This window comes from Drosophila rhopaloa, unplaced genomic scaffold (genome assembly GCF_018152115.1).
Source record: "Drosophila rhopaloa isolate 14029-0021.01 unplaced genomic scaffold, ASM1815211v1 contig_155, whole genome shotgun sequence".
In the NCBI taxonomy this organism is placed as follows: Eukaryota; Metazoa; Arthropoda; class Insecta; order Diptera; family Drosophilidae; genus Drosophila; species Drosophila rhopaloa.
The window spans coordinates 3770038-3796039 of NW_025335034.1; the positions used below are offsets into that span (position 1 = coordinate 3770038).

At 39.5% G+C, this 26002-nt stretch overlaps 4 protein-coding genes across 7 annotated transcripts; 3 read left to right on the plus strand and 1 right to left on the minus strand.

Moving 5' to 3' along the window:
* The first annotated feature begins 259 nt into the window (after positions 1–259).
* On the plus strand, positions 260–1643 carry LOC108041684 (enolase-phosphatase E1). The gene is made up of 3 exons (XM_017119669.2): positions 260–775; positions 1152–1408; positions 1469–1643. The coding sequence occupies exons 1-3, from the start codon at positions 420–422 to the stop codon at positions 1624–1626; spliced, it is 771 nt and encodes a 256-aa protein (XP_016975158.2). The 5' UTR covers positions 260–419; the 3' UTR covers positions 1627–1643.
* On the minus strand, positions 1625–4027 carry LOC108041683. 3 transcript variants are annotated; one of them, XM_017119666.2, is made up of 4 exons: positions 3947–4027; positions 3639–3872; positions 2218–3262; positions 1625–2114 (listed from the first exon to the last, which is right to left on the minus strand). In XM_017119666.2, the coding sequence occupies exons 2-4, from the start codon at positions 3844–3846 to the stop codon at positions 1685–1687; spliced, it is 1683 nt and encodes a 560-aa protein (XP_016975155.2). In that variant the 5' UTR covers positions 3847–3872; positions 3947–4027; the 3' UTR covers positions 1625–1684. The 3 variants fall into 3 exon arrangements, with proteins under 3 accessions (XP_016975155.2, XP_016975156.2, XP_016975157.2); XM_017119667.2 differs by having other exon boundaries at positions 3639–3869; positions 3947–3991; XM_017119668.2 differs by lacking the exon at positions 3947–4027 and adding an exon at positions 3924–3946 and having other exon boundaries at positions 3639–3869.
* Positions 4028–4891: 864 nt separating this feature from the next.
* LOC108039667 (putative cysteine proteinase CG12163) lies at positions 4892–25776 on the plus strand. 2 transcript variants are annotated; one of them, XM_044457223.1, is made up of 6 exons: positions 4892–5205; positions 14238–14654; positions 23890–24026; positions 24226–24966; positions 25029–25210; positions 25266–25776. In XM_044457223.1, the coding sequence occupies exons 1-6, from the start codon at positions 5098–5100 to the stop codon at positions 25529–25531; spliced, it is 1851 nt and encodes a 616-aa protein (XP_044313158.1). In that variant the 5' UTR covers positions 4892–5097; the 3' UTR covers positions 25532–25776. The 2 variants fall into 2 exon arrangements, with proteins under 2 accessions (XP_044313158.1, XP_044313159.1); XM_044457224.1 differs by lacking the exon at positions 14238–14654 and having other exon boundaries at positions 4895–5205.
* LOC108039673 lies at positions 22943–23794 on the plus strand. The gene is made up of 2 exons (XM_017116749.1): positions 22943–23068; positions 23128–23794. The coding sequence occupies exon 2, from the start codon at positions 23142–23144 to the stop codon at positions 23397–23399; it is 258 nt and encodes an 85-aa protein (XP_016972238.1). The 5' UTR covers positions 22943–23068; positions 23128–23141; the 3' UTR covers positions 23400–23794.
* Positions 25777–26002: the final 226 nt, after the last annotated feature.

Consider the following 26002-nt stretch of genomic DNA (forward strand, 5'->3'; position numbering starts at 1 on the left):
ACACTGTGAGCCGGCAAGCAATCGATATCGATAGCAAATCAATATAACTAGTGGTGGCCCATGTCTAGCTATATATAACGGACATAATTTTGAGTTTAAAAATTTGGAATGAAATGTTTCAACTTGCAGAATATCAGTTCTAATTCTAATTGATATTATAGTCAAGCGAACTGTGTGAAGAAAGTCAAGGGAAACTACAGTAAATATAAAGAAAGATTAGAGCTTTGTAGATAGGAAATTCGCGTTAGTGTGAAAACGCTATAAGCATAGCTTATTTACTATCCATGTTTATTATTCGGCACGTTTACCAATCGATAGCCGGGCATTTGCGGTATGATCTCTATTATCAGACCATAAACAGATGCTGAGCCCTTGGAAAACACCAAATCTGGGCGATAACATTAATTCTGATAGGGGCGATGACGACAAGTGAACGTGGAGCCAAAGTGGTGCTGGTGGACATCGAGGGTACCACCACCTCGATCAGCTTCGTTCACGATGTCCTATTTCCGTACGCTAAGGAGAATGTGGAGAAGTTTCTAAGAGAATCCTGGGAAAGAGATGATACCAAGCAAATTGTCCAGGATTTGCAACAGGTGCACCAGTTTACGGATTACAAGGACACATTGAACACTACTCCTGCGAACGTGGATGTGGGACTCATTAGCGGCTTTGTGCGCTACCTAATCGACCAAGATCTTAAGGTCACTCCGATGAAAACGCTCCAGGGACTAATTTGGGCACAGGGTTATGCCAATGGAGAGCTTAAGGGCCAGTAAGTTTCATGCTACAGCACAAATATATTATTTTTTCTCCCCTATCTCTTAAATCGAACTTCTATCACCCCGAATATTTCAAGGGTTATCTCGGGAATTTTGAACGTTAAGTGGTAAATTAATTTTAGGTGTTTTAAACTTTCATACAAAGTTTCTAATTATTGAAAGAGTAAATAACCATTTGGAAAATAAACAATTATTTTTTTATTTAATTAGTTGACAATTTTATTGTTTGATTTTAAAGGGAACGTTTTACGATCTTGATATAGTACACCAATATCCTCAATAACTTCGTTTTTCTCTAATCAATTAATTTGTTAAATGGTGGGTTGTTTTGATGTCTTTACTAATTGAATACCTCTTCGTTTTTCTTAGTGTCTATGAAGATGTCCCCGCAGCCTTTCAGGCCTGGTGTGCTGCTGGTCTCCGGATTGCCGTCTACTCCAGCGGCAGCGTGGCTGCCCAGAAGCTGATCTTTGGGAATAGTATTGCTGGGAACCTGCAACCCTACCTCAGTGATTATTTTGACACCCATGTGGGCCACAAACAGGAAAAACAATCGTACGAAAATATAGCCAACATATTAACTGAGAAACCGGAGCAAATAGTCTTTCTCACGGATATTCCAGGAGGTGAGGAATTGGTTGATGGTCTTGTCTCCTAATTGCTAATCCTTTTTAACCACATTCTAGAAGCAGCAGCGGCTCGCTCTGCTGGATTGCAAGCCATTATCCTTCAGCGTCCTGGAAACGCCGCCTTGACAGATGATCAAAAGTGCAGCTTCGATCTGATTACGGACTTCAAACCACTTCAAAGCCTTAAACTTCCGGAAAATAAACACGTGGCATAGGTCAATCCAAAAATGTATACATATATTGTGTCTAGGTGCTTGGAAATTAGGTGATTCTCTAAAGGAAAGCCCGGTCTACACTGCACAGGTCGTCGCCGCTGTCGTGACTGGGCGTTTCCGTGGTAAGTCCTTGTGTTCTTCTTCCGGACCGCTTGCTCCGTTGAGACTGCCTCGAACAGGACTTCTCCGAGCCGTAGATCTTACGCAGCTGCTGCAGCTTTGCGTCCGCATCCTGCACTGAACACTCTGACTTTTTCTTCCGCCGCTGCCGGCTGCCCTCGCAGGAGTGGCGCATTTCTTCGCTTCGACAGGTGTGGGTCAGCTTCCCCACCTCCGGGCCCCAGAAGGTGGGTCCCTCGAGAAGGAGTGGAGCCGATTTGACTCGCTGCCGCATCATTTCCATATGCAGCTCGTACTGGCGCTCTTGGAAAGCTTGCTCCGCCTTTCGGGTGGCTAGCCGGATGGATAATAAAGCCTTGTGGGATTCGCTGAAGAAAGGAAACATCCATTAAATTTTAATTAGCATAGAAGGAAAAAAGGATAAAGGATTACTGATTGGTTGGAATAAGTACTTAGTGATTCTCTACTCACTTTAAGGACAGCGACTTCCAAGCAGGTGTCTTTCGCACCTCCCAATCGAATTGCGGACGGGGATCATGATAGGTGCAGTTGTTTTTTAGCTCCTTAACCTTTTTTCGGGAAACTTCAGCCCTCAAAGTGGCCGCCAGATTTGGACGCGATACCGGGTGCAATGGTGACACGCTCGGCGTCCGTCTCTGTAACGGCTCCTCCGGCAAATCAAAGATGCTCAGCGGTGGCAGCGGCTTCTCTTCCTTAAGAATTGACCCTGGTTTCGGTTTCCTTCCCCTGCCGCGTCTTCCTCGACCCCTTCCTGTGGTGGATGCACTACTGCTGCGCTTCGAGGAGGCGGTGGGTGATTGTATCTGTATCTTGGGGACCTCCTCATCCTTTCTGCATGGAAAATAATTGCTCAGTGACGGTTGAGCGAGTTTGGAAGGCTTTGGATTTGCCTCTGAGGCACTTCCTTGAAGATCATTGACACTGAAGCACCTGCGCAGCATTTCCCTTCGGCACTTGGCCCGCTCTGCCGTGTGCTGGCCAGGATTAGCAGTCGGCTGGCAGCGGTTATGGGTCTGACTTTGGTTGTGAGTCTGCGTTTGAGTTCCATTGCTGCTAGTGGACTTTGGCCTACGGAACTCCGCCTCAAAAGTTTTAAGGGACCTCTTGAAATCCGCCACCTCGACGGCGAAGTCATCCTTGAAGCTCTTCAAACGGCTCAGGTCCCTGAGGCATTTGTCATACTCCTCGCTAAGGCAACTGGAATTTGGAGTGCGGACCACTGGGTGAGTGCCGCATTTATCTTGGTGCTCAGGGATCACTTCTATTGGTGGATGAGCAGGAGGATCCAGCACCAAAGGACGTTTTTTTATCTTTTTTCCTTTGGACGACCGCTTTTTCGACTTTCCATGTCCCAGAGAACTGCTGCTGGCACTAGCACATCGTTCCCGAGCTGGAGCTGCAGCTGGCTGGGATCGCAGTTCACGGCTCGTGCTCCTCAGACTCTCCAGCGTGGAGTAAAACTCCGCTTGGTGTAGGTGCTTAACATCACAGTAGTCTGGAGAAAAATAATGAAAATATATGGAAAATAATAATTACAAACAGTGCACCACTGATACAATTTTTATTAATATTCCCTTAACATTTTGGCTTCGATCAAGTTTAATATCCCTTGAACACAGATTAATTTATTTCACTAGAAAAAAATGACTGCATGACCATTAATTTGAAAAATTTATTTACAAAATAGTTTGGAAGCGGTCGAAAAAATATCATGAGAAAGAGAATAAATGTAAAATAAATTAACTTCTTAGAATGGATTGCTTGTTCTGCTTATAATGCGATTCCACAGAGCCTCCTCCTGATTCACTATCAATACCGACTCCTTGAACCATTTTCTTTTGACGAGTCTCGGCGTCCAAAACCAAACTCACCAGGTATACTGTCGTAGAACTTGGCCAGCGACCTGACACCCATCTGGCTGCTCCACGCAGGTGTCTCCGCCTCCGGTGATTCCATGGCAGTCTGAGCCTTTTTACCTCCGAGGGAACAGAGCTTGGGGCGATTGTAGACCGGAGCCGGACAGTTGTTGCATGGATCGATGGGCACTTTCACACAGGAGTTGAGATAGTGCGAGCTCATGCTGCGAAAAGCAGAAGTCTAGCCTGCTGGAAAATAGATAATTGTTGCAAAGGCGCTTTATCAATACCAAGTACAACCTAGAGTTGTTGCTAGCGGTTACCTGGCACTGTTTGTTTTTGTGCACTTCCGTTTTGGGCACATATTCGCCAGGTCACGCACCGTTTAGCTGTCCTGGTTTCGGATGCACCTCCTCCGCGCAGACGCAAGTGTTTGGAAAAAATCTCCATTCGGGTTTCGAAATAATAATATAATTCAATACACTTATTTTTTGAATACACTGATAGTGAAGAATTTAAATAATGATCAACAAAATCGGACCTCTCCAGTTTTAGAAGGATTATGAAAAAGACGAATTAAAAGGCGGCTCAAGTCGGTTCACATATTAAAATTAAATTAAAAACCAGACTTTATGCTAAGCACACGAGGATTTACTCAGCGGACTTCAGCATAAAATTGATCTGTTTTCGATGACTTTACTTAGCAATTGAAAGGGATAGCTTTACCATATAGCTAGACAAGTTGGAAATTATAAAGCAGTTATAGGGAAAATTTTCAAAAACGGCCTTTGTGTGTTGTTGAATAGTAAATAGCTTTAGTTGCTTTATAAAACCAGTCTAGTGATTTTTTTCGATTTAGCTTCTTTCAAAAATATTAATCAATATGCCACAAATATAAGAAATTTAATACAAATATATTACCTTAACAAAGTAATATTTGTTTAGAGTTAGACTTAAAATGAAAAATTATTGTAACCTGGTGGGCTGAAAGAAATCGGCGGGTATTTAAAATTTTTAAAAAGGCCGCCAAAGAATGGCGCTTGAAAAAGTATCAGAGCACATGACTCCTTATCACATTAAATTTGTTCCATTTTTCAAACTCAATTATTTTTAAACAGGAACCTTCACGAAAAAAAGTAAGTTTGACAGAATTTTTAAATATGAAAAAGTGGAATCTAGCCATTAATCCAATAAGGTAATCGATATTATGCAGGAAAGTATCGATGTTGCCAATTTATTGAAAAATCGATAGCTTGGATGTTACATCGATTTTGTCCCAGCTCTATCTTAGCTCGCGGAAAACAAAGACCCCACAACAGAGAAGCGGCGTATTTCGCCAGCGCAACGTAAAAACATTCGACTTTACCTGTGCGCGATTTGTGCCAACCTCATTGTTAACCAAACACATCAAAAATCGTCGATTTTTTAACGGAGAAAGCAGAAGTTTTCCAAAAAAAACCACTCACCCACAAAAATGAGGCTGTTGGTGGCAGCAACAGTTGCGCTTGTATTGCTTTTGAGCCAAGCAGCTGGCGAGGAACTCACGGAGGAGCGAGCGGGACAGGAACAGGGAGATGCGGAGGTGAGTGTGCGATTGTTGTTTTGTTATGATTCAGCAACGCGACTATTTCGACATCTAACGCTTTTTCGAGCTCCAAAAACACAACGTAATCCCCTTCAAAGTGACTAAAGCTTGGGGGCAGGGATAACGGTTCGCCATTAAGCGGAAAATATGCAATTTTACAGTTAACTCCCACTCTCTCACCCCGCTTGCCAACACACACATATACACCTGCACACCTACATACACCCAAACCCACATACGTTCTCCATATTGGCTGATGACCCATTGTTTGATTTTTATTTAAGTACACAGAAAAAAAGTAACTCAAATAGATATTTACATACGAACACACAGTCCATCCTCCGTATATCAAACGACGACTTCTCAATATTAAACAATTCAAGTTTTGAAGACTTTGCTTTTGATATCTTTTGCAGTATTTTTCCAATCAAAGCACTTCTTCAATTTAGAAACCTTACTCAACTGATAATTTTTATAAAATTAAATTGCACGAGAAGCGCAATTAAAGTATAAATTTTCCCTTTTGTGTAACTTTGATTAGCTTTATTTTATTCAGCTTTTATCTAGTGCTCTATTTTTCTGGTTTCGCCTGTTTCGGCCTTTGTTTATTCTGCAACGCGTCAGCTGTTTGCTTATCTCTTCGGCCGATAGAAACCCATTGATCCCCAGACTACGCTATTTTTGCAACTGCTTCTTATCGGGGTATTTTAATTGGCCCCACTAGTCCATTTAAAATTGCTTTGTGCGCTGGAATTGCGTTTTAACTTCTGCCTTTCAAGTCCATTTTCATGAAATCGGGCCCGGAATTTAAATCTGTAAAGAGTATTCACGACCTCTGATGGAATTGGATTAACCCATTGGGACCTGCTATTTTTTCAGAAAAACGTTATTCTTTAAATTAAATTCTTTAAATGATAATAAGTTACCCAGTAGAGAATAATGTGGGAAAGAAATAAGTCTTAAAGGGTGGATTCATCCCTTTTGCTACCTTTCAACCCCCAATATTGAATTGGGCCCGACCTTACCCTTGTTTTTTTACCCTTGTCTTCAGTATTGTTTAAATTGCTACACTGTTCATTTACTAATTTTTAACCATTATCCCTAGTTTTATTTACAAATCAAAGCTTATCAGCAACCCGTTTATTTATTTTTGCAAACTCAAACTCAGTGACTGATTTCATGATGTTTAAAGTGTTAAAACGCGGCGAAAAAGTGCCTACTTACTGCACAGATATTCTTACGTCAAATTGTTTACGTAAACAAATTTATTGAGAAAGCGATGAGTATCTCGTACGAACAATAGAATTTTATTTAGTCTAGCAATTTCTGCTAGTTAGTAGAATTTTTTTTGTTTGCATGAACAATTACAAAGTCAACACAATTTCCACATACATATATGATTAAAGATGTAAAAAATTGTATTTTTATATAAAAAAATTTTTATACAAAACCATTTTGAAAATAATTCTATATATGTACATATAATAGACTTTTTATTATTGGGACTGTTTTTTTAATTTTCAGAATCCATGTATGTAGGGACCTAAATATTACAAATAACTAGGTCGAAATTCGCCACAAGATTTTGTGGGAAAAACAGCAAAATATCTTTAATTTTTATCAACATTAGCTAAAATAAGATCTTTATCAAAAACATATTTTATGTTACTTCACTTTTTTGTGTAAAATTTATATTTTACGAAAAAAATTGGAGAAAACAGTTACTTTCTTACAATCATTTTCAAATTAGCTCTCACTATTTTAACAAGAACCACAAAAAAAGAAAATAAAAAGTATATCGATCTTGCAAATTTCGGAGGTAACTTTTTTTCAACATATCTAGAATATAAGGTACTCGACTTTATTTGAAAATATTAAACCAAAAAAAAAACAAACTTCAGCAAGGCCGATCCGGTCCTTTCCGACTTATAAAAGAAAGACTTTTTGCTAAGTTGCATCCAAATAGCTTTGAAATTGAGGATCTAGTTTGCGTATAAACGGACAGACAGACGGAAAGACAGACGGACAGATAGACGGATGGATAGACAAATGGGCAGACGGACATGGCTTGATGGACTCGCCTAGTGATGCCTATCATGAATATATATAGTTTTAGGGTCGGAAATGTGCACTTCATGTGCGTTGCAAATTTTTGACTGAAATTTTAGTACGCTAACCTAACCATTTACGTATTTTTTTGTCATTTAATTTTTTAAATTAATGTTGTTTTGTTGTTTTGGTCAAAATCAATCCACTCCCAACTAAATCTGCCGAAATATCTCGGCATTCAAGACATAATTGATGATATCAACTTAAATAAATAATTCCGAGACATCTTTGAAAATTTATATGCACAACACTGCGAGAACCAGAACAGATTTAAAATTGTGATTAACTTCTCCATGATTCAGAAGGGGCACAGATTTCAATTTAAATAAATTAAATTTTCTGTTTGTGGTACTCCTGAAGACCTTCTCGCCCACCCCTAGCCACCAAGTAATGTGCCAGATTAATGACTGAGAGAGCACCGCCTGCTTTGCCCCACTCCCCCTTAGAGAGACCTGGCTGGACTTTGGGGTGATGCCATTTGGAGCAGCGTCATCAATATCAATTAAATTGCCGGCAGGCAGCAGGGCAAAAACGAGAACCAGAAAAAAATCTCACAGCATTCATCATATTCCGACAAACAAAAATATTTGTGTATGCAAATAATTAAATATAACGTAAAAAGGGTTCAACGAGTTAAAGCCACAGCGATGTGGAAGGGTGCTGGTGCAAAAGTCCGGGCACTTGAATTATTTACCGCGTCGCATTTCAAATGTTGAATTTTAATTCGACGCATGCCTCAACGGAAATAAAAATAAGTTTAAATAAATATAGTAAAAACGCTGATTTCGCAAGGGTCGTCAAAATGATACCCTTTTTAAACCATTTCGACTTAATCAGATTTTATTAACTAATTAGCCTTAAGTTGGGATGTAGATATGCATATATACATATTACGTTGTGGGAAATGAATCTGGTAGACAACATAAACCAATTTTAAACTTTTGATTTAAAAAAAAAGTTAATTTAATTTGACATAAATTCTATTTCTTAAACCTAGCCATACATATGTGTTTTTTTTTGTAAACGAACTTTTTTTTATCGGCAGGTACACATTGTCGATAAAAAGTATAAGTACATTTGCTAATGACCTGATCGTTTAGTCATCATTAATCCTTTACTTAAAAAGTCCTATTCAACTTATTGAGTTTTATGAAATATAAACATTTAATTTGTATAATTCGAAAGCCAAGTTTAGTTATTCCTTCGCAGTAACTTAATATACCTCGGTGTGTCAAAATAAAGGGGTAAATACAAAGGCGAAAAAGCACAGAAACGCACGCACAGAGACTAGAAAGAATGCATGGAAAAATTTGCATAAATGAATATTATTGCGGAACTATATGCGCGGATATAGCCACACAGACCAAGCACATTTGCGCAAATATTTATGGGTACACACGAGTATAATATCCAAGTCTAATATACATATTCATTCAGTCAAGTCAGCGGCAAGATTCGCAGAAAACTTGCTGCCAACTTACGGGCCACTATTGTCTCACAAATCTCTGTTAGCGGACTGGAGTGGTCGGAGGGGTTTATGGCTGTCATTTAGGAAATCAAATCGGATGATTCACAAACCACAAAAACAAAAAAATACGATGGACGAATCTATCGATGTCTCTGTGAGCAAATTGTCGGCGGTTGTCAAATGCGAGTCTTCTTTCTGGCTTTTGGCTTTATGCAAATTAGCCATTGAATGTGCTGACTCCGCCCGTCGAAGATTCAACCATCGATCCATCCATTTGTCTGGGCGTCCTTTGTATAATTTTGAGCATGATTTGCCGCCTAATAGAAATGCCAAAGGAAATTACGGCGTTGGACCCACTAAATGGTTCGGCCAGCCCAAGACAACGAGACCCAATCACTCCACCCATCCTGCCCTCAATCCCGATGGCAATACCCCATATTCGCACAGAGGGCGCAAATTAGCACCCAGGGGAGCTGTGAAGGCAAAGTTTATAATGAGCTCGGCCAAAAGGGGGCCAATCTGTGGGTAAATGCCGGAGAGTGTGGCATGTGTGCGTGTGTGTCTCCATTGTCTGATTGGAAATTTAAGCAGGCGACTTGAGTGCTGTTGGACTGGCTACATTATTGAGCTATAATAATTGTTTGTCAGTGCCAAAAAGAAAGGTATTTTTTAACCCTTTTGTATATTGAATTTACCAGAATTTAGTTGTAATTAGTTTTAAAAATTTGTATACCAAAAATGTTTCTATTCCCTAGAAATTTACAATATTGATTTGTTAATTAGATTAAAGCAGAAAATTCTGTAAAGCTTGTTTAAAATGACTGTAACGAGTTCCCTGCTCAAAAAAAGATTTTGAAAGCGCTATTTAAACCGACTTATAAATTTAATTTCAGACTTATTTATGTGAGTATTTCAATTTATTTGTTTTTTTTATTGATCGAAATGATATTCAAATTTTTATTTTGATATCATCAATCATTTAATTGTTAGCTGTTTTTAAAAATGAAACGTATGTGTTTATATCAGCAAATATTTGGCTTTTTTTGGCTATACATTTCTCTCAACACTGCGCAATTGTGAGGGGATGAGACGACTCGGATTGCGATGGTTAATGCATAAGCTTAAAACTATGAGTGGTGTGGGGTCGGAGGTCAGGGGACTATCTATTGACTGTGGGTTGGGTTGCCATGCCATCATGCCAACAGAGGGTGGATGGGATGGAGGAGTGAATCTGCAGGTGTCCTGATGGCAGATAGCAGATAGCACCGAACAAAGCCAATATCATTCCAAAGATGCTTGCGTGAAGCGTGGTCGGAATTTAAAATTTCAGCTTCGGTTATTAGTTAGTGCAAGATATGGAATTTCCTAAATCAGCACATAAACTGCACGCTTCACTATGGTAAGCATTGTGAAGAAATACTTGAAACCCCAAACAAGTTGATGCAAAGGCAGAATAAATCAATTTAAGTCAAAGCTGAGATAGATGAAAATATCTAACACGCTAGGAAGGCTTTCAAAACCGATTCGTGTTGAAAAAAATTATGATTTATGAACATGAAACTAGTAAATATTAGTCATGGTGCTAATTTAATTATAGCCATTTAGATGAGTACAATAGAAAGCACGATTTATCATTTTTATCTGCTGAAATATATAAACATAAAAATAAAGTTTTAGGCAGAAGCAGCCTGTTAAAGTTAAGGGAAAAAGCATTACTTTTGCATTTTATTTTATATAGATGCATATTTAGTTTAATAATTGCAAATTCATATCCATGGATAGTATTAAAGGTATTCAATTCATATGCATAAATAGTATTAAAGGTATCCATGGATATGAATTTATAATATTTATGAATGAATATAAATTAATGAATATGAATTAATATAATATGTATGTTCAATCATAATTCTCTAAAAACTGCATCTGTACTCAGATTCAATCATGAAAAGAAAAAGAACTTGATTTTATTAAAAAATTCGCACTCCCTTAAAATATGTATGTAAATGTACTAACCCAAAAAGATGCTTTCAATGAGATTCAGTAAGCACAGCAGCTGCCTCAAGAAAGCGGAGCCCCTCCCAAGGTTAATGTCTTTATTAACACTGAAACACGCCCGAAACGTGTGCACCTCATCAAAGCCCAAAAGTGCGGCATCTTCACCTTGGACACAAGTGTGTTGCACAACACAGTTACTCAGATTCCGACTCGGATTTGGATTCAGCACAGTTTTAAATACTGTACCGGTTTCTCGACCCATAGGTGGGTTGGGGATGGGAGCTTGGGATTCACAGAGCCGGTCGTGCGTAAGTGGATTTCAAAATGTTAATGGGCTGCGTGGAAAAAATTAAGTCACCAATGACAGAATCCCACCGCGATGATGATGTTGGCGTTGCATTTATTTGCACACTGAGCGGGCCAATCGCTTTAATTAAACTTTAATTAAAAACAACACAAGCCAAATTGCCAATTTGCAGCGACTGCGCTGCTACTGCGACGTAACGTTTGCTCGTTGATGTTTGCGATGATTCAATTAAAGTTTTTCAACACTGCCATCAGAGCAGGGCTTAATGCGCAACACCCAACTCTTTTCGAAAGCTTTGCGTTTAATATTTCCCTGGAACCGTTTACACTGGCAAATTTTGTGTTTACACACGAGTTCAGTAAGCCACTGACTGCAACAGGAGCTTATGGTGTTGGCGCGTTGTGTTTGCACAGATCAGGGAATTGGCTGATTGATGGAAAGTGTGACGAAAAACACGCACTCTAAAATACACACATTAGGTACATATGCAGCTTATGGTGGGAGTTAAATTAAAAACCCTTTTTACCTTATTTTGCACAACTTAAATTTATTGAAAATAACGTAATGCTTAAAGCATTAAAACATCTATTTATTTTCATTTAAAATTGCTTGCTGGCAAATTCTGAAACAGAACAGTGGTTTAACCAACTCTTTATATCCAGAAGTTTGTATGGAATTTTTGAGAATTTGTATTTATGAGGTGATGTTTGTAATATAACAGCATACGTTTAATTTAAGAAAGGCCTCAAAGCGAAATGTTTATTTGTAAAATCGTTCACTAGATATCAATCTGAATTTCTTCCTTAATTTACATCCAACACTACTTATAATATTTAAGACAACTATTGTCTGCCTTTGTTTATGTAATTACCACAAGCAAGATTATTTTCAATAACCAGTTTGAATTTGGATGTTCTGTAAAGACCTGGTTGTTACTAAACTACTCAAAATTTCTAGTGGCAGTATTAATTACCAATAATCCCATCATGCGCTCAGTGCAGACGAGTGTATTAAAAGATGGCAACAGGCTTACGACTGAGTATTGCATAAATTGGTTGCTCTTTTGCCGAGCAGTTGCCAGGACAACAACCAGAGCTGAACTTACCAAGTGCTCGTTGCGGAGAACTTAAAAACCCATCATCGTGTTTTGGTATGGCTTGCGATGTTGTTTAAAATGCCATAAAGTTTAATTGAAAAACAAGCTCCGGCAGCTCCTCCGTTCCATCGTTCCCCCAAACCCTCGAACCGCCCACTCAACATAATCAGCTTGAGCATCAGGCAGGCATCAACGTCGCCTGCAGTGACGCAACCGCTGTCAAAAGTTTTTATGCATTTTTCGGCTTTTTGTCACGACGTCAGCGGCAATGAGGATGAACGACCAAAACGTCAACAAGACGCCAAGTATTCCATTCTCCCAAACTACCCGCTGACCCTATCCCCCTTCTACGCTCGTCGTCTATTGCTGTCAACTGCAATGCATCAGCAGCAATAGCCGTAGTACACTCCGGAAAATATGGAGTTTCAGAACAGCCTTTAAGTCTACTGTTTTGTGGAGCATTGTATTGTCATTATAATTCTAAACACCTAACTAATTAAATAGTTAAATTCCTTTTTTTACTTATTTTACTTATGAGTTATGTAGATGTAATGGTTTTATAAAAGGTCTGTATTTTCCAGTTCGTTTCTAACAAGAGAGCAGCAATAGCATACTTTATTTTAACTTATTTTTCCTGTTCCACTAAGTCCAGAATATAACCTCGACTGGGTTAACAATTAGTTTTGATGAGATTTCTTTGTCCCATCGGTACTGCTTTCATATGGGCACTAATGAATTTCTTACATTTGGAAGAACGAATTACTTGATTTCTTCAAGTGCCCCACCAGAAGCAACATTGGATGAATTCAATGCTAGTTGGCTGCCTTTTTGTGATTTCGATTTTTTAAATTATTCAGCAAAATCCGTCTGCGGTCGTCTGTCGATCCATCTCTCTGTCCCACTGACTGTCTGTCATCGGCTTTTTGCATTTGTGTCTCATCATTTATCGATGGATTTGCTGCAATGCTGCACAAACCGGTTCAGTGTGGTTCGCATCGTTTCGTTTCAGTTTCGTTACGGCGGTTAATTAGTTTTTGTGGCCTGAAAAGCCCAGTCAAGCGTTGGCCAGTGATTGACTTGATTGGTCATCTGATGTCCCGATCCGTTGCCGCAGTTTGACCGCAATTGCAGTTACAATTATGCGGAGTTCATTAGGCTTTAGGACCAGTGGGTCGAGCAGGTGAATTAAGGGGCTGGTATATGGGATAACCGAGCCTTTCGGAGGCGAACATTATGCCTTGCAATGCATTCATTTACAATTAACCTTTAATCCCCCTGAACTTTAAATTAAAGGTATTTGTCCACACGCTTTGGGATGGGATGGCTCACACCGACTCATGCTTCATCATTTATTATTATTATATTTCATATTTATCTAATTTACTATATATGTAAGTTAACATTTGTTGACATAAACAGGCATGTTTATTCATAATAACAAGCTAATTTTAATTGTTATTCACATTTTATCAACAGTCTTTAACAAACAAATTAGTTTTTTCGTTACAATAGTATTCAAATTTCAAAATTAAACTTTGTTATATAAATGTTATTATTATATATTACTATTATACATTTTATACGGGCTCTAACCATATGTGTGCATTTAAAATTTGAAAATATGTCAGCTTAAAATGATTTAACACACTTAAAAAAAGTTCTGTGTGTTCGTCATTTGTACTAACTAATTGTGTTTGACTGTTATCAATTCGAACCATAATCCGGAAAACATGAAATAATAACACCGGCAAATGTTATTGGTGGGATTAACCATGTGGGTCAAGTGGCTTAAAGTTGTTGGTTGCACTGTACACCACATTCACACAATAACAACACGGCTTGGCTTGCTCCATTCAAACATCACTCATTTTTTTTACAATCACTCGCTTACACAGCCCGGTGTCTGGAGCGCCCATGACTGCCACAATTCCGACCAAAATCTCTTTGTGTGTATCCTCATTTGTGTTTTGCTTTCTGTTTTGTCTTTCCCCACAATACACCAATCCTCCAACGACCCAATCCGTAAAATACCCCGAAATCCGAACAAATAGAGCACGGAAACAGCAGAAACGACTACGGATCAGGCGGTGACTGAGCCGCCTATCAAGCTGGTCCATGTCTTGAATCCCGGTGAGCGGGAGTATCTGTCACCCAACCTGATTGGGGTTCAGAACATAGCCATGACCTTCCTGCCCCTATCGATGAACTTCATCAATGTCATCGATGCCTTTCGGGAGATCACCGCCGGAGTGCGCTACGAGATTCTTCTGAATGCGATTGACACAAAGGCGAAGCAGCCGGCTGAAGCGGACACCATCTGCCGGCTGGTCATCCTGGAGAAGCCTTGGCTGCGCACACAATGGGGTGACAAACATCGCGAGCTGGTCAACTCGAATTGCAGCGATTCTGCGGAGAACTCGGTGACGGGAGATCCGGCGGAGAAAGCTCGGCTGCTTAACGAGAAATACGTGAGTAACAGCATCTTCAATGGCGGTCAAAGGAACGAGCTGAGCGACGCAGAGATGGCCAATCTTGAGTCCCAGATTCTTACTAACCTGGGCCCTATGAAACGAAAGGTCAGCCTGACTAAGTCCGCTCCTGCGGCTCCTGCTGCGGAGGCTTCTCCTGCTGAATCCGCAGCTCCTGCTGCCATGTTTGCTTCCATAACAGTCACCAAGCTAAGTCCACCTGAAGCCACTAATGAGACCGCCCCGGCAATTAGCATTGATGAGGCGGAAAAAAGGGCGGAAGAGGTGAAGGTGGTGAGACAGCCTGAAGAGGAGGGGCTAACCTCCACCACAGTCGCCACAGAGCTAAACGATAATGAGAAGCGTTGGCTCGACGATTTCCTATCGGTGGGTGCGTATAATTTCGAAAAGAGCCAGGAGCAGCGGCAGGAGGAGACCGTTCAGGAGCAGAAGGACCCAGAGGTGGAGGCTACTACTATACCAACATAAACATCATCATGAATATCCTTATTATCATCCCAATACACACACACCAATCATCATCCTCCACTGTCTGTGTCTTTTACACATAAATACTCTTTATATAATACACGCTCACCTTAATGCGAACAATAAAAAAGGAAAATGTTATTTAATTGAATTTATTTAAGCTTGCCTTTTCACCTGCTGCGGATGATGAGGATAGGGAGGGTTCGTCAGGATTCCTCGTTGTAGCACCCCGCAAAACACTTATTTCACCTTAATAATCAAATGAGTTTCCGCTCTCAAATTACGGCCGCAATCTGTTTAACCCGGCCGTATCTTAGCCGTATACGTAGCACCTGGGGAGGGGCCATCTGCGCCTGTCTATATGTCTTGAGGGGGGATCCCAAGTGCCGCTATATATGAGAGGTTAAGTGGGTGGGGGTGTGGGATTGCCCTCCTGCTCGCCGTGTAATGCCCACGGTGTCGACAGAAGCAGAAACACACAGAGTGCGAGGCAAGTGTTCTCATTATCCTCGTGCTCTACTTTTTACAGCGGTTGACTCTGTGGTGCCTCGCACAGTGGGTTGATGGCGATTTGTCTCCAGAGGAGTGTACTTTCCACCCGACTAACCCAGAGAGCAACGTGGTTAAATAATCAATGACAGAATCTGCAATTTCAATGGTTGGGGTGCTACTTTAGAAATTACTTTTTCTATATCCAAGCTATTTAAACCGCCTACATTCAGTTTGAAATCAATCAATTGAAACACTCCGTTTTCACATTAATGATTGGTTTAATTTTTGATAAATTGAAAATACCACATTTTTAAATTAGTTTTATATAATGTATTGCTGCTCCTTTTCATAAATATTTAAAGGAGTTAAAATCAATCGAGAGCTTTATGGAATCCCATCCATTGTTAGATTCTAAATGTATTTATAATCATTTTGATCACTTATTTAAAGAAAATAATTGCGTAGTGGAGTTTACTTCAAAATTGCAAAATAAAACAACAGTCAAAAATAGATTTCAAATTTATATATTATATATTATGAGACTGGAGACGTCTTTTTAACCGCATATCAAATTATCGGTACCCTCTGCAAGGATATACAAATCAATGATGTAAGAACTCTTCACTTCTTATTAATAAATCTCTTAATTATCGAGCTTTATCCTACTTCATAACCGATGAAAGAATAAATTACAATTCAGAGGTTATAATTCGTCTGTGTTCGACATGTTCAACAATCGGAAATCTCTTTTCCAATATTATTTCCAACCCATATGAACTGCCTAATGAACTCTTATAAAAATCATCGCAGAATAAATTAATTAAGTGCTTTGAAAATGAGAACCATTCAGTTGCAATGCTGATTTACGCCAACTGTCAGAAAGTATAGAGTAGACTTCTGCATGAATGTACTCATTTGTAGCATAACAGATCTGTACAGTAGTATGGTGTTCTTAAAAATACTGCACTCATTCTTTACTGTACAGTATACTCTATAGGCCAGAAGAAGATAGCACAACATTTTCAGTGTACTCACTTCGCGTGAGTGCAGTATATGGTTGTACTCTTCGTGAGTGAGTACTACATTTGTCCTTTTTTAAACACGCTGTACAGCTTGCGAGTTGACTGAGTACAACTGTGCAGATGAGTGCAGTATTTTTTAATAAGTGCATAAACATGGATTTTAAGGAAAACGACGCTCGTGCAATGAACTCACAAGATAATGTAAGTTTTTGTCATAATATATATGTTTTGTAACAAAGTATATGTGTTGTTTTATATGTTTGTGATTGTCTTTTATATGTTGAAGGTTATTTAGTGCCAGAGACCCAGGCAAAAACAGTGATTGTTAAATATATGTATGTATTTGTATGTTCATTTGTAGTATAAGTTTTGTTCACAAGTATGTATATTAAATCAAAATTGTTTGCTATCAGACGCTGGACACAACAACCGAATCGTCCTTTAAAGAGTACGCTGCCACAATAAAATCTAAATTCTTAGCTGGTGAGCTTAAGCCTACTGATTCACGTGGACGGAGCAAAGTGTGGGACACCTTTTCACGGCTGGCAACGGCAAACGGCATAGTGACGACTGATGCAGTAGTGTGCAACATATGCAAAAATATTTATAAATTTGAGAGAAGCACATCGAATTTGGTGAAACACAAATGCTACATTATGGCCAATAGCCGAAAGCGCAGTCTTCCAGTCGTAGATGTACCCTCAGAAACCAAAAAAAAATGCACCAATCTGGCAACGGAGTGGACGATAAAGAATGGTAGACCGTTTAATCTAATTGCGGACACTGGCTTAAAAAACTTAGCACAGTTTTTTATTTCTGTTGGTGCGAAACTGGGGGAAAACGTCAATATTGACTCGGTACTGCCGCATCCAACAACTATATCGCGAAACATCGGTGCGCTCTATGATTTTCACTTCAATGAAGTAAGAAGCGAAATTAAAGAGCAAAAAAAATATGGATATAGCATAACATCAGATATCTGGACGGACGATTTCTTTAAAGAATCTTATATTTCTCTGACTATGCATTACGTCAAAGAAGGCATTCTTAAAAACCGCCTGCTAGCAGTGAAATCAATGGGTGGAGTCTCCTGTACCGGTAAGAAGTATAAAATGTTATTGGAATATATAATATTTAATGAGAATATCAAAATTTTTTAGGTAATGAAATAAAAAACAAAATAGTGCGAATTTTAGGTGACTTTGGATGTGACTTACTGATGGACGATCCAATAATTGTTACCGACCGAGGAGCTAATATGAAAGCAGCATTCAACGGACTGAGCGCAATACACTGTGCAAATCACTTGATCCACAATGTGATTGGCAAAGTTGTGAAAGAAGTACCAGAATTGCTGGATCTGGTTAATCGCTGCAGCAAGCTTGTTAAGTATTTTAAAAAATCTGGACAAAACTGGAACTTAACAAGCACCCTTAAAAGCTACTGTCCAACTCGTTGGAATACTATATTTAACCTCTTAAAGTCGGTTGAGTTAAATTGGATGGAAATTTCGCAGATTTTGGTGGAAAAAAATGAAATATCAAGAATTTCAGATATAAATTTAATCAATATTAGCGGAGTGGTGAACCTTCTTGCTCCTTTTGAAAGTTGCTCCAAAAAGCTGGAGGGTAGCAATTATCCAACATTGCACTTGACCATTCCACATATTAATAACTTAAAAAAAATATCCACACCAAATGACAATGATATAAAAATAGTTGAAAAATGCAAACTTTCGCTTTTAGATTACTTAGATTCAATAGTTTTAGAAAATTTAAAAAAATATCACAACATTGCATTGTTTTTGTTTCCACCCACTAATAAATTAACTAAATTCACAGAAATAGAAAAGGAACAAACTTTGAAGGACGTAGAAGAAATGATGGTTAATATTCATTTAAATAGCGAAAATCATGATATAGAACATTTAATTAAACCTACACAAGACTTGGATAATATATTTGCAGATTATTCAGAACCCATTCAGAGCACCAACATTTTTTCCTATATTCAGGATGAACTAAAAACGTATAAAAATATTAATAAAGCATATACTGAAGATTTTGATGTTCTGCAGTGGTGGTCAATTAATAAAGACCGTTTTCCTCTGCTTTATCAAATTAGCTGCAAGATACTAGCAGCTCCCGCGAGCAGTGCAGCATCGGAAAGGGCGTTTTCTGTTGCCAAAAATTTAATAAGCGAAAAACGGTCAAAAATTGCAACCACCGAAGACATGGTTAATAAAATTATGTTTCTTCACTCAAATATAAATAACTTAAATATAGATTCATTAATAACATAAAATAATTAGATTAATTAGTTTTAATTAAAATATTAAAAATTTCTTTATTTCTTTATTTTATAATAAATACATTTAAAACGAAAATACAAATCAATTTTTTAATCGTATTCTTTCTATGACATACATACACACGAGAACTATATATGTGTGTATGTACCAGTCATGAAATTTCACTCACTGTACAGTATGTCAACTGTACACCAAAACACTGTACAGTACGTTGACTACTGCACACCAATTTTGCTGTACTCATTAACAGCTGTACAACTATGGAATGAGTGAGAACACTGTCAATCCAAACAGACAATACTACCCTACTCACTCACACCCAAATATACTGTGCAGAAAAAAAAGTGTGCCCACTTCTAGACTAAGTGATTCATTTGTCGTTTTGGATGCATTCATGCAGAAGTCTAGTATAGAGTCGAGTTCAGCACTTGACTGTCAATGTATCCAAATGGATTTCACGGACCATTGCACACACCTCCCACCCAGAGAAGCCACCCACTGTGCCCCCAGGGTCGTTGAAACATCATTTACGTTATAATTCTTATTGAAATACACATTTGAATTAACAGCTCCCGGTCGGGTGTTGGGGTATTGAAAGGGCTGGGATGGGATGGGCCGGATTGAGGCTGGAAAGGGTGTGGCGGGCGGACAGTTTAATGAATTCATGTTCGGACACAGGCTGCACCACACATCGAAAAGGATGGCCTGGGACTCCCATCGACAACACGGCTCGGCTGCTCTTTCTTTTTGTGTTCCTGTATTTTTAATTATACACACGTCGTAGCCATTACATTCCATTCGGTATTGTTGTCGCAGCTAGATGACCTGCACTCGAAAAATGGTCTCACTGCATATTAAGTTTGGCATGTAATTCACTTGAGAATTTCTGAAGATGGCACCCACAGTCTTATAAAATAAGTATATTATATTGAGACACAGCAATCTTACCCTTTTTGTATAATCGCAGTGCTATGCCAAATACATCTTTTATCGTAAATTGACTATTTTTATATTTATGGTGAAAATTTTTTTTTTTGTTTCATATCTAGCCCCCTAAGCAAACCATTTAAATATAAGTATTAAAACCTGCACACCTATTCCACAGTGTGATTAGAATTCACAAATGGAAACAGAATTGGATTTTTGTCAAATGCCATACAAATTTAAAACTCTCTTGTTTTAATTACATTTGGGTAGAAGCAAGTTATATGCAAATTGTCGATTTGTCTTTACTTTTTGACCTTTTACATTACTTTTGTCACATATCAAAGTCTTTTAGAAATATAAGACTCTCAATAATCATAATAATAAAGATAATTTCTAAGATTAAGTCATAACTTTCATTAAAGTAGCGGTTAACGCAAATATTTTTCTTCACCTTCAACACAAATATGTGGAATAACAATTTTAATCACAATTATATATTTAAGTCTCCTTTACTTACCCCCTTAAAATATAAGAGTAGTAGGCAATAGTAAAACTGAACCTTGAGAACCCTAATGTGTATTGATTTGTAATCCACCAATTCAAAAGCTAATAGAAAATTGTACAAAATATTTCCTACGCTTTTCCCAATTTTATGTGCTTTTTCGAGCCTTTGTGGATCATAAAATGTTTTGAGTGTGACTCCACCTGCAGTCCTCACTCGCATGTGCCATGTCAGATGCCAGGCTGCGTCAGCAGGAGCAGACATTTGGCTCTTGGCTGTGGCTGCGGCTCCTGGCTGTCCTCGACTCCGGATCCTCAGAAACCAACTCCCATCAACGGCATCAACATATCACCATCATCGATGCCAGCCGGCAAACGAATATCCAGCCAAAATGTTTGGTTTAATTGGTTTTGTGTTCGGCATTGAATGGTTTATGGGCCGCATGTGTCTGTCGGTATTATTGTTGTCCTATTCCACAGCTTGTGAGGGGATGCCTTTTGGGCCTTCATGTTTTCTTGCCGCAACTCTTCCAGCCACGTGTACTAGTACGTATGTGTCGTTCTGTCAATTTCGGTAATGTAAATTCAGACATGTGCTTGTTTCATTTGCATTCGTATATAATTTATGTGCCAATCCCGCAGAATTCCCTCACATCTGCACTCTTTTTAGGGTCGGAGGTCTGATGTGATGACAGCTGCGCATCTGTTTGTAATGGATAAGTGTTTCCGTGTTGCGTAATTAGCACAAGATTAACAAACTCTCAGACAGCATACAACGACCTGATTTGGTTTGGCTTTTGCCTTGGTGTAGGGGAAGCTTTTGTTAGGGAAATTACAAAAATTTTGTCAGCTTTTTCATCAGTTTTCAAGGAAGTATTTAAACCCTTTTAATAAGAATAATTTGTTTGAAAGGCAAGGAAAGAAATTAAACTAACTTCGGCATGCCGTCAGCACTGCGCGAATATACATCTGACAGCTAAAGAATTTTTGATGGATCTGACAACCATTATATTAGGTAACAGACACCGAAATTGTACTTTAACGAGGACGGAAGCTAACTTCGGCAAGCCGAAGTTTTAATACCCTTGCAGACTTTGCCGAAGTTGCTAAAACTGAAAAAGTAGCGAAAGGAATAAGATATACATAAATAAACTAGATTTGCGTCGTTTGATGTCAATTGCTTTTATACTGCAAAAATGTCATATAAAAATGGAAAAAAAGGGATACTTTCGCAGCCTTTAACTATTTTTCCTACGGAAGCTATAAGAAATAGACGTCCGATCGGCAAGCGCTTTTACCCTAATCAAGATATGCGTAAATAAATAAGACTTGGAAAAATGTATGTCAGTAGCTTACACACTACGCGAAAAATTCAGAAAACCAACAAATTTGGACCGATTTCACCCTGTTGTTCCTATGGGAGCTGTAGGATATAGACGTCCGATCGTCACGTGCTTTTACCCTAATCAAGGTATGCATAAAAAAATACGATTTGGAAAGATTCATGTCAATTGCTTATATACTGTGCGAAATATCCTAAAAATCATTAAATTTTAACCGATTTCACCGTATTGCTCCTATGGGAGCTATAGGATATAGACGTCCGATCGCCAAGCGCTTTTACCCTGAATAAGGTATGCATAAAAAAATAAGATTTGGAAAGATTTATGTTAATAGCTTTTACACTGCGCGAAATATCTTCCATTCTTGAAAGTTATATCCGATTGTTCCTATGGGAGCTATAGGATATAGACGTCCGATCGCCACGCGCTTTTACCCTGATCAAGGTATGCATAAAAAAATACGATTTGGAAAGATTCATGTCAATAGCTTTTACACTGCGCGAAATATCATCAATTCTTGAAAGATATATCCGATTGTTCCTATGGGAGCCATAGGATATAGACGTCCGATCGGGGCGATTTTCAAACTTGATCTGCGTACACATGTTTTAGGACGAGTGTGAAAGTTTCAGATCGCTAGCTTTTAAACTGAGCTCGCAAACGGTATTGAAACAGACGGACAGACGGACAGACGGACAGACGGACATGGCTATATCAACTCAGGAGGTGATCCTGATCAAGAATATATATACTTTATAGGGTCGGAAACGTCTCCTTCACTGCGTTACAAACTTCTGACCAAAATTATAATACCCTCTGCAAGGGTATAAAAACAGCAAACAATTTTTTTTTACCAGCCAGTGTACAGAAAAAAAAACTTTATATTAGTCAAAATCGGCTAATTTCTAAAATAGTACTCCTTCATTCCTAGGCAGATGTATGATATTCCGATCAAAGCTTAATCTGCATACACATATAAAAAACGAATATATATACCTTATACGATACGCTATGTTTTTTTTACTGCGTTATAAACTTTCGACTAAATTTATAATACCCTCTATGCGGGTGTAAAAACTAAAAACTCGTTATGGTCAGGAAAGTTTAAAATACAGAACTTTAAATTATTTTAAAGAAAAATTATTTATAGAAAGCAAGAGTTTTGTTTTTGTTTCTCAGTCCCAAAATATTTTAAAAATCGTAGTCCAAGTAGGACTGGACCAAAGGGTGTCATTTTCGTTCGGGTCTCAGTCCAAATTTCACTTGAAATCACTCGGTAAACTCTAACTGAAGTCGTTATACCAAATACTTTTTCTAATATTTTTTAAGGTGCGTAAAAAGGAAATCCTCATTGTCTTTCAAAAATCTTACTAAATCTCTACGACTAGAGAATCTTTTCACGATGAAGCAGTTTGCGCTGTCTACCTGCATCCGCCGTGTTTGGATCATGTCCGGTTGGCTGCGGCAGGAGGCTGCTATAGCTGCTGGCATGTTGGTGGTGCAACGTGACCAGGTGGAGCGGAGAGAGGATGAGGAGGATCTCAAGGTCGAGCACCAGGTGGCAGCCACTGGTGACGAGGTGGGCGTCGACTCCCACGGAAGGCTCCGCCGTGTGCGCATGCTCGACGACTATATCCTGCCCTTTGAATGCGGCCTCTAATTTTTCCTGTTCTCCGATCTGGTGACCTGCTTTAGCGTGTGTCACATCCTTGAGTTAGTTAGTTCCTCTTCTTAGTATGATTTACTGTCCGCGTCTAGGGAGCTCGAAAAGTTAACGAGGTGGGCTCTTCTGCAGAAACAATCTATCCAAATTTTTGTCTACCCACTGAAACATCATCGAAGTCGGATACTCTACCTGGACGGACTACGGAAACTTAAAAAACATTTTATTCCATAATTGGTTGCTTAAATGGTTAAAAAAGATAAATTGTGGACGAATCTTGTCAAACTTTGTTTATGTAAAACATTTTCTTTTTGAAAAACTGCACTCTTACGCCAAATATTTCCGAATTACAAATTTAAGAATAAACGATATCTAAATTAACAAGCTTTAAATTTATTACAAGCCATCTTTGTTGAAGGGAAACATAAAGAGGTTTAGAAATGTCAAGAGGTCTTTAATCCGCAACAAAATATATATTTTCTTGCAGGTCCATCGCAGCAGACGCAGCGAAAACGACATCCTCGTTGGCGACCATAAGCCTTACGATGAGGAGGCTGCAAAGGCGCAACTGGAAGAGTCCCTTAACAAACTTACTACAGGGTCCACAAAGGGTCCACATTACAAGTAAGAAACCATAAAAATTGAATGTTTCCTAATGTTTGTATTTAAAATGGTATTTTAGTACTTCAAAATGTTACTTAAATTCTGAAAAACTTGTGTAAACGTGCTACATATAGAATTTATGTTTTTAAGAAATTCAAGAACATAGGGAATAATAGGGACTATGTAAGTACAATTGACTTACCAGTTCGTTCTCTTTCAGAGTAGTAAAAGTTTACTCGGCTTCTCGGCGAGTAGTTTCGGGCACCTTGACCCGCATTGACGCGGACTTAATTGATGGATCGGAATCGCAGCATCGTTGCATTGTAGAGATCTGGTCACAAGCCTGGTTGCCTAATAACGAAATCACCTTTAAGTGCCGCAACCAGCCGGTGGTGCAGGCCCGTCACAGTCGATCCGTGGAGTGGGCCGAGAAGAAGACGCACAAAAAGCACAGCCACCGGGCCTTGGACAAGGTGGAGCACCTTTTCCACAAGTTTCAGGTACGATTTGGCCGCCGCTACGTGAGCACCGCCGAACGCCAGATGCGCCTGCGCATCTTCCGCCAGAACATGAAGACCATCGGGGAACTGAACGCCAACGAGATGGGCAGCGCAAAGTACGGCATCACGGAGTTCGCAGACATGACCAGCACGGAGTACAAGGAACGCACGGGCCTGTGGCAGCGTGATGAGGCAAAGGCCACTGGGGGATCTGCGGCTGTGGTGCCGGCCTACTCCGGTGAACTTCCCAAGGAGTTCGACTGGAGGCACAAGAATGCCGTCACCCAGGTGAAGAACCAGGGATCATGCGGCTCATGTTGGGCCTTCAGCGTGACGGGCAACATCGAAGGCCTGTACGCCGTGAAAAACGGCGATTTGAAGGAGTTCTCTGAGCAGGAGCTGCTCGACTGTGATACCACGGACAGTGCCTGCAACGGTGGCCTTATGGACAATGCTTACAAGTGAGTTGCGAAGGAGGAAAGATGTATGACAGTTCACCATTTAATTGTCATTCCTCCCACAGAGCCATCAAGGACATCGGCGGCTTGGAGTACGAGGCCGAATACCCCTACAAGGCCAAGAAGAACCAGTGCCACTTCAACAAGACATTGTCCCACGTTCAGGTGTCCGGGTTTGTGGATCTGCCCAAGGGCAACGAGACCGCCATGCAGGAGTGGCTGCTCACCAATGGACCTATCTCGATTGGTAAGGCAATGATAAATATAACCCCGAAAATCCACTCTAACCGATTGGTCTCTAGGAATCAATGCCAACGCTATGCAGTTCTATCGCGGCGGCGTCTCACATCCCTGGAAGGCCCTGTGCTCCAAGAGTAACCTCGACCACGGTGTGCTGGTTGTGGGCTACGGCGTCTCCGACTACCCCAACTTCCACAAGACCCTGCCCTACTGGATCGTGAAGAACTCGTGGGGTCCGCGCTGGGGAGAGCAGGGCTATTATCGCGTTTACCGTGGCGACAACACCTGCGGCGTCAGTGAGATGGCCACTTCAGCTGTGCTCGTCTAGACTTGGTTTGAGTCCATCTAATATACACAAATACGACTATATATAGGTTAATTCTTCAGACATAAACTTTGTGTACAATTCCGTTTCAATGTTCTTCAACCGACGCGACGAGGAAGCCATTAAGTTTTGAAGCTTCATATAACAGTATAATCATTTTGGACATCTGTAATCTCACGAAAAAGTCTGCATCCACATATTCTGCTTTAAATTGAAATAACAATAAATTGTACAAGAATTAAAACTTAGCAGCTGTACATATATGGGTGTTGAATCGCTTCAATCGATACCAGCCTTGGTCACAGCAACAGTTGGTCGTCAAGAGACAGTGGGGCAACCATTTACAGAAAAAACCAGTATATAATTATATAAAAATATATTAAAATATTGTAATGCAAACTTTTCGATTACGGAATGCAATGTGCTATTAAGAAATAATTATAACTCTCCGGTTTTGGTGACAATTGATTTTAA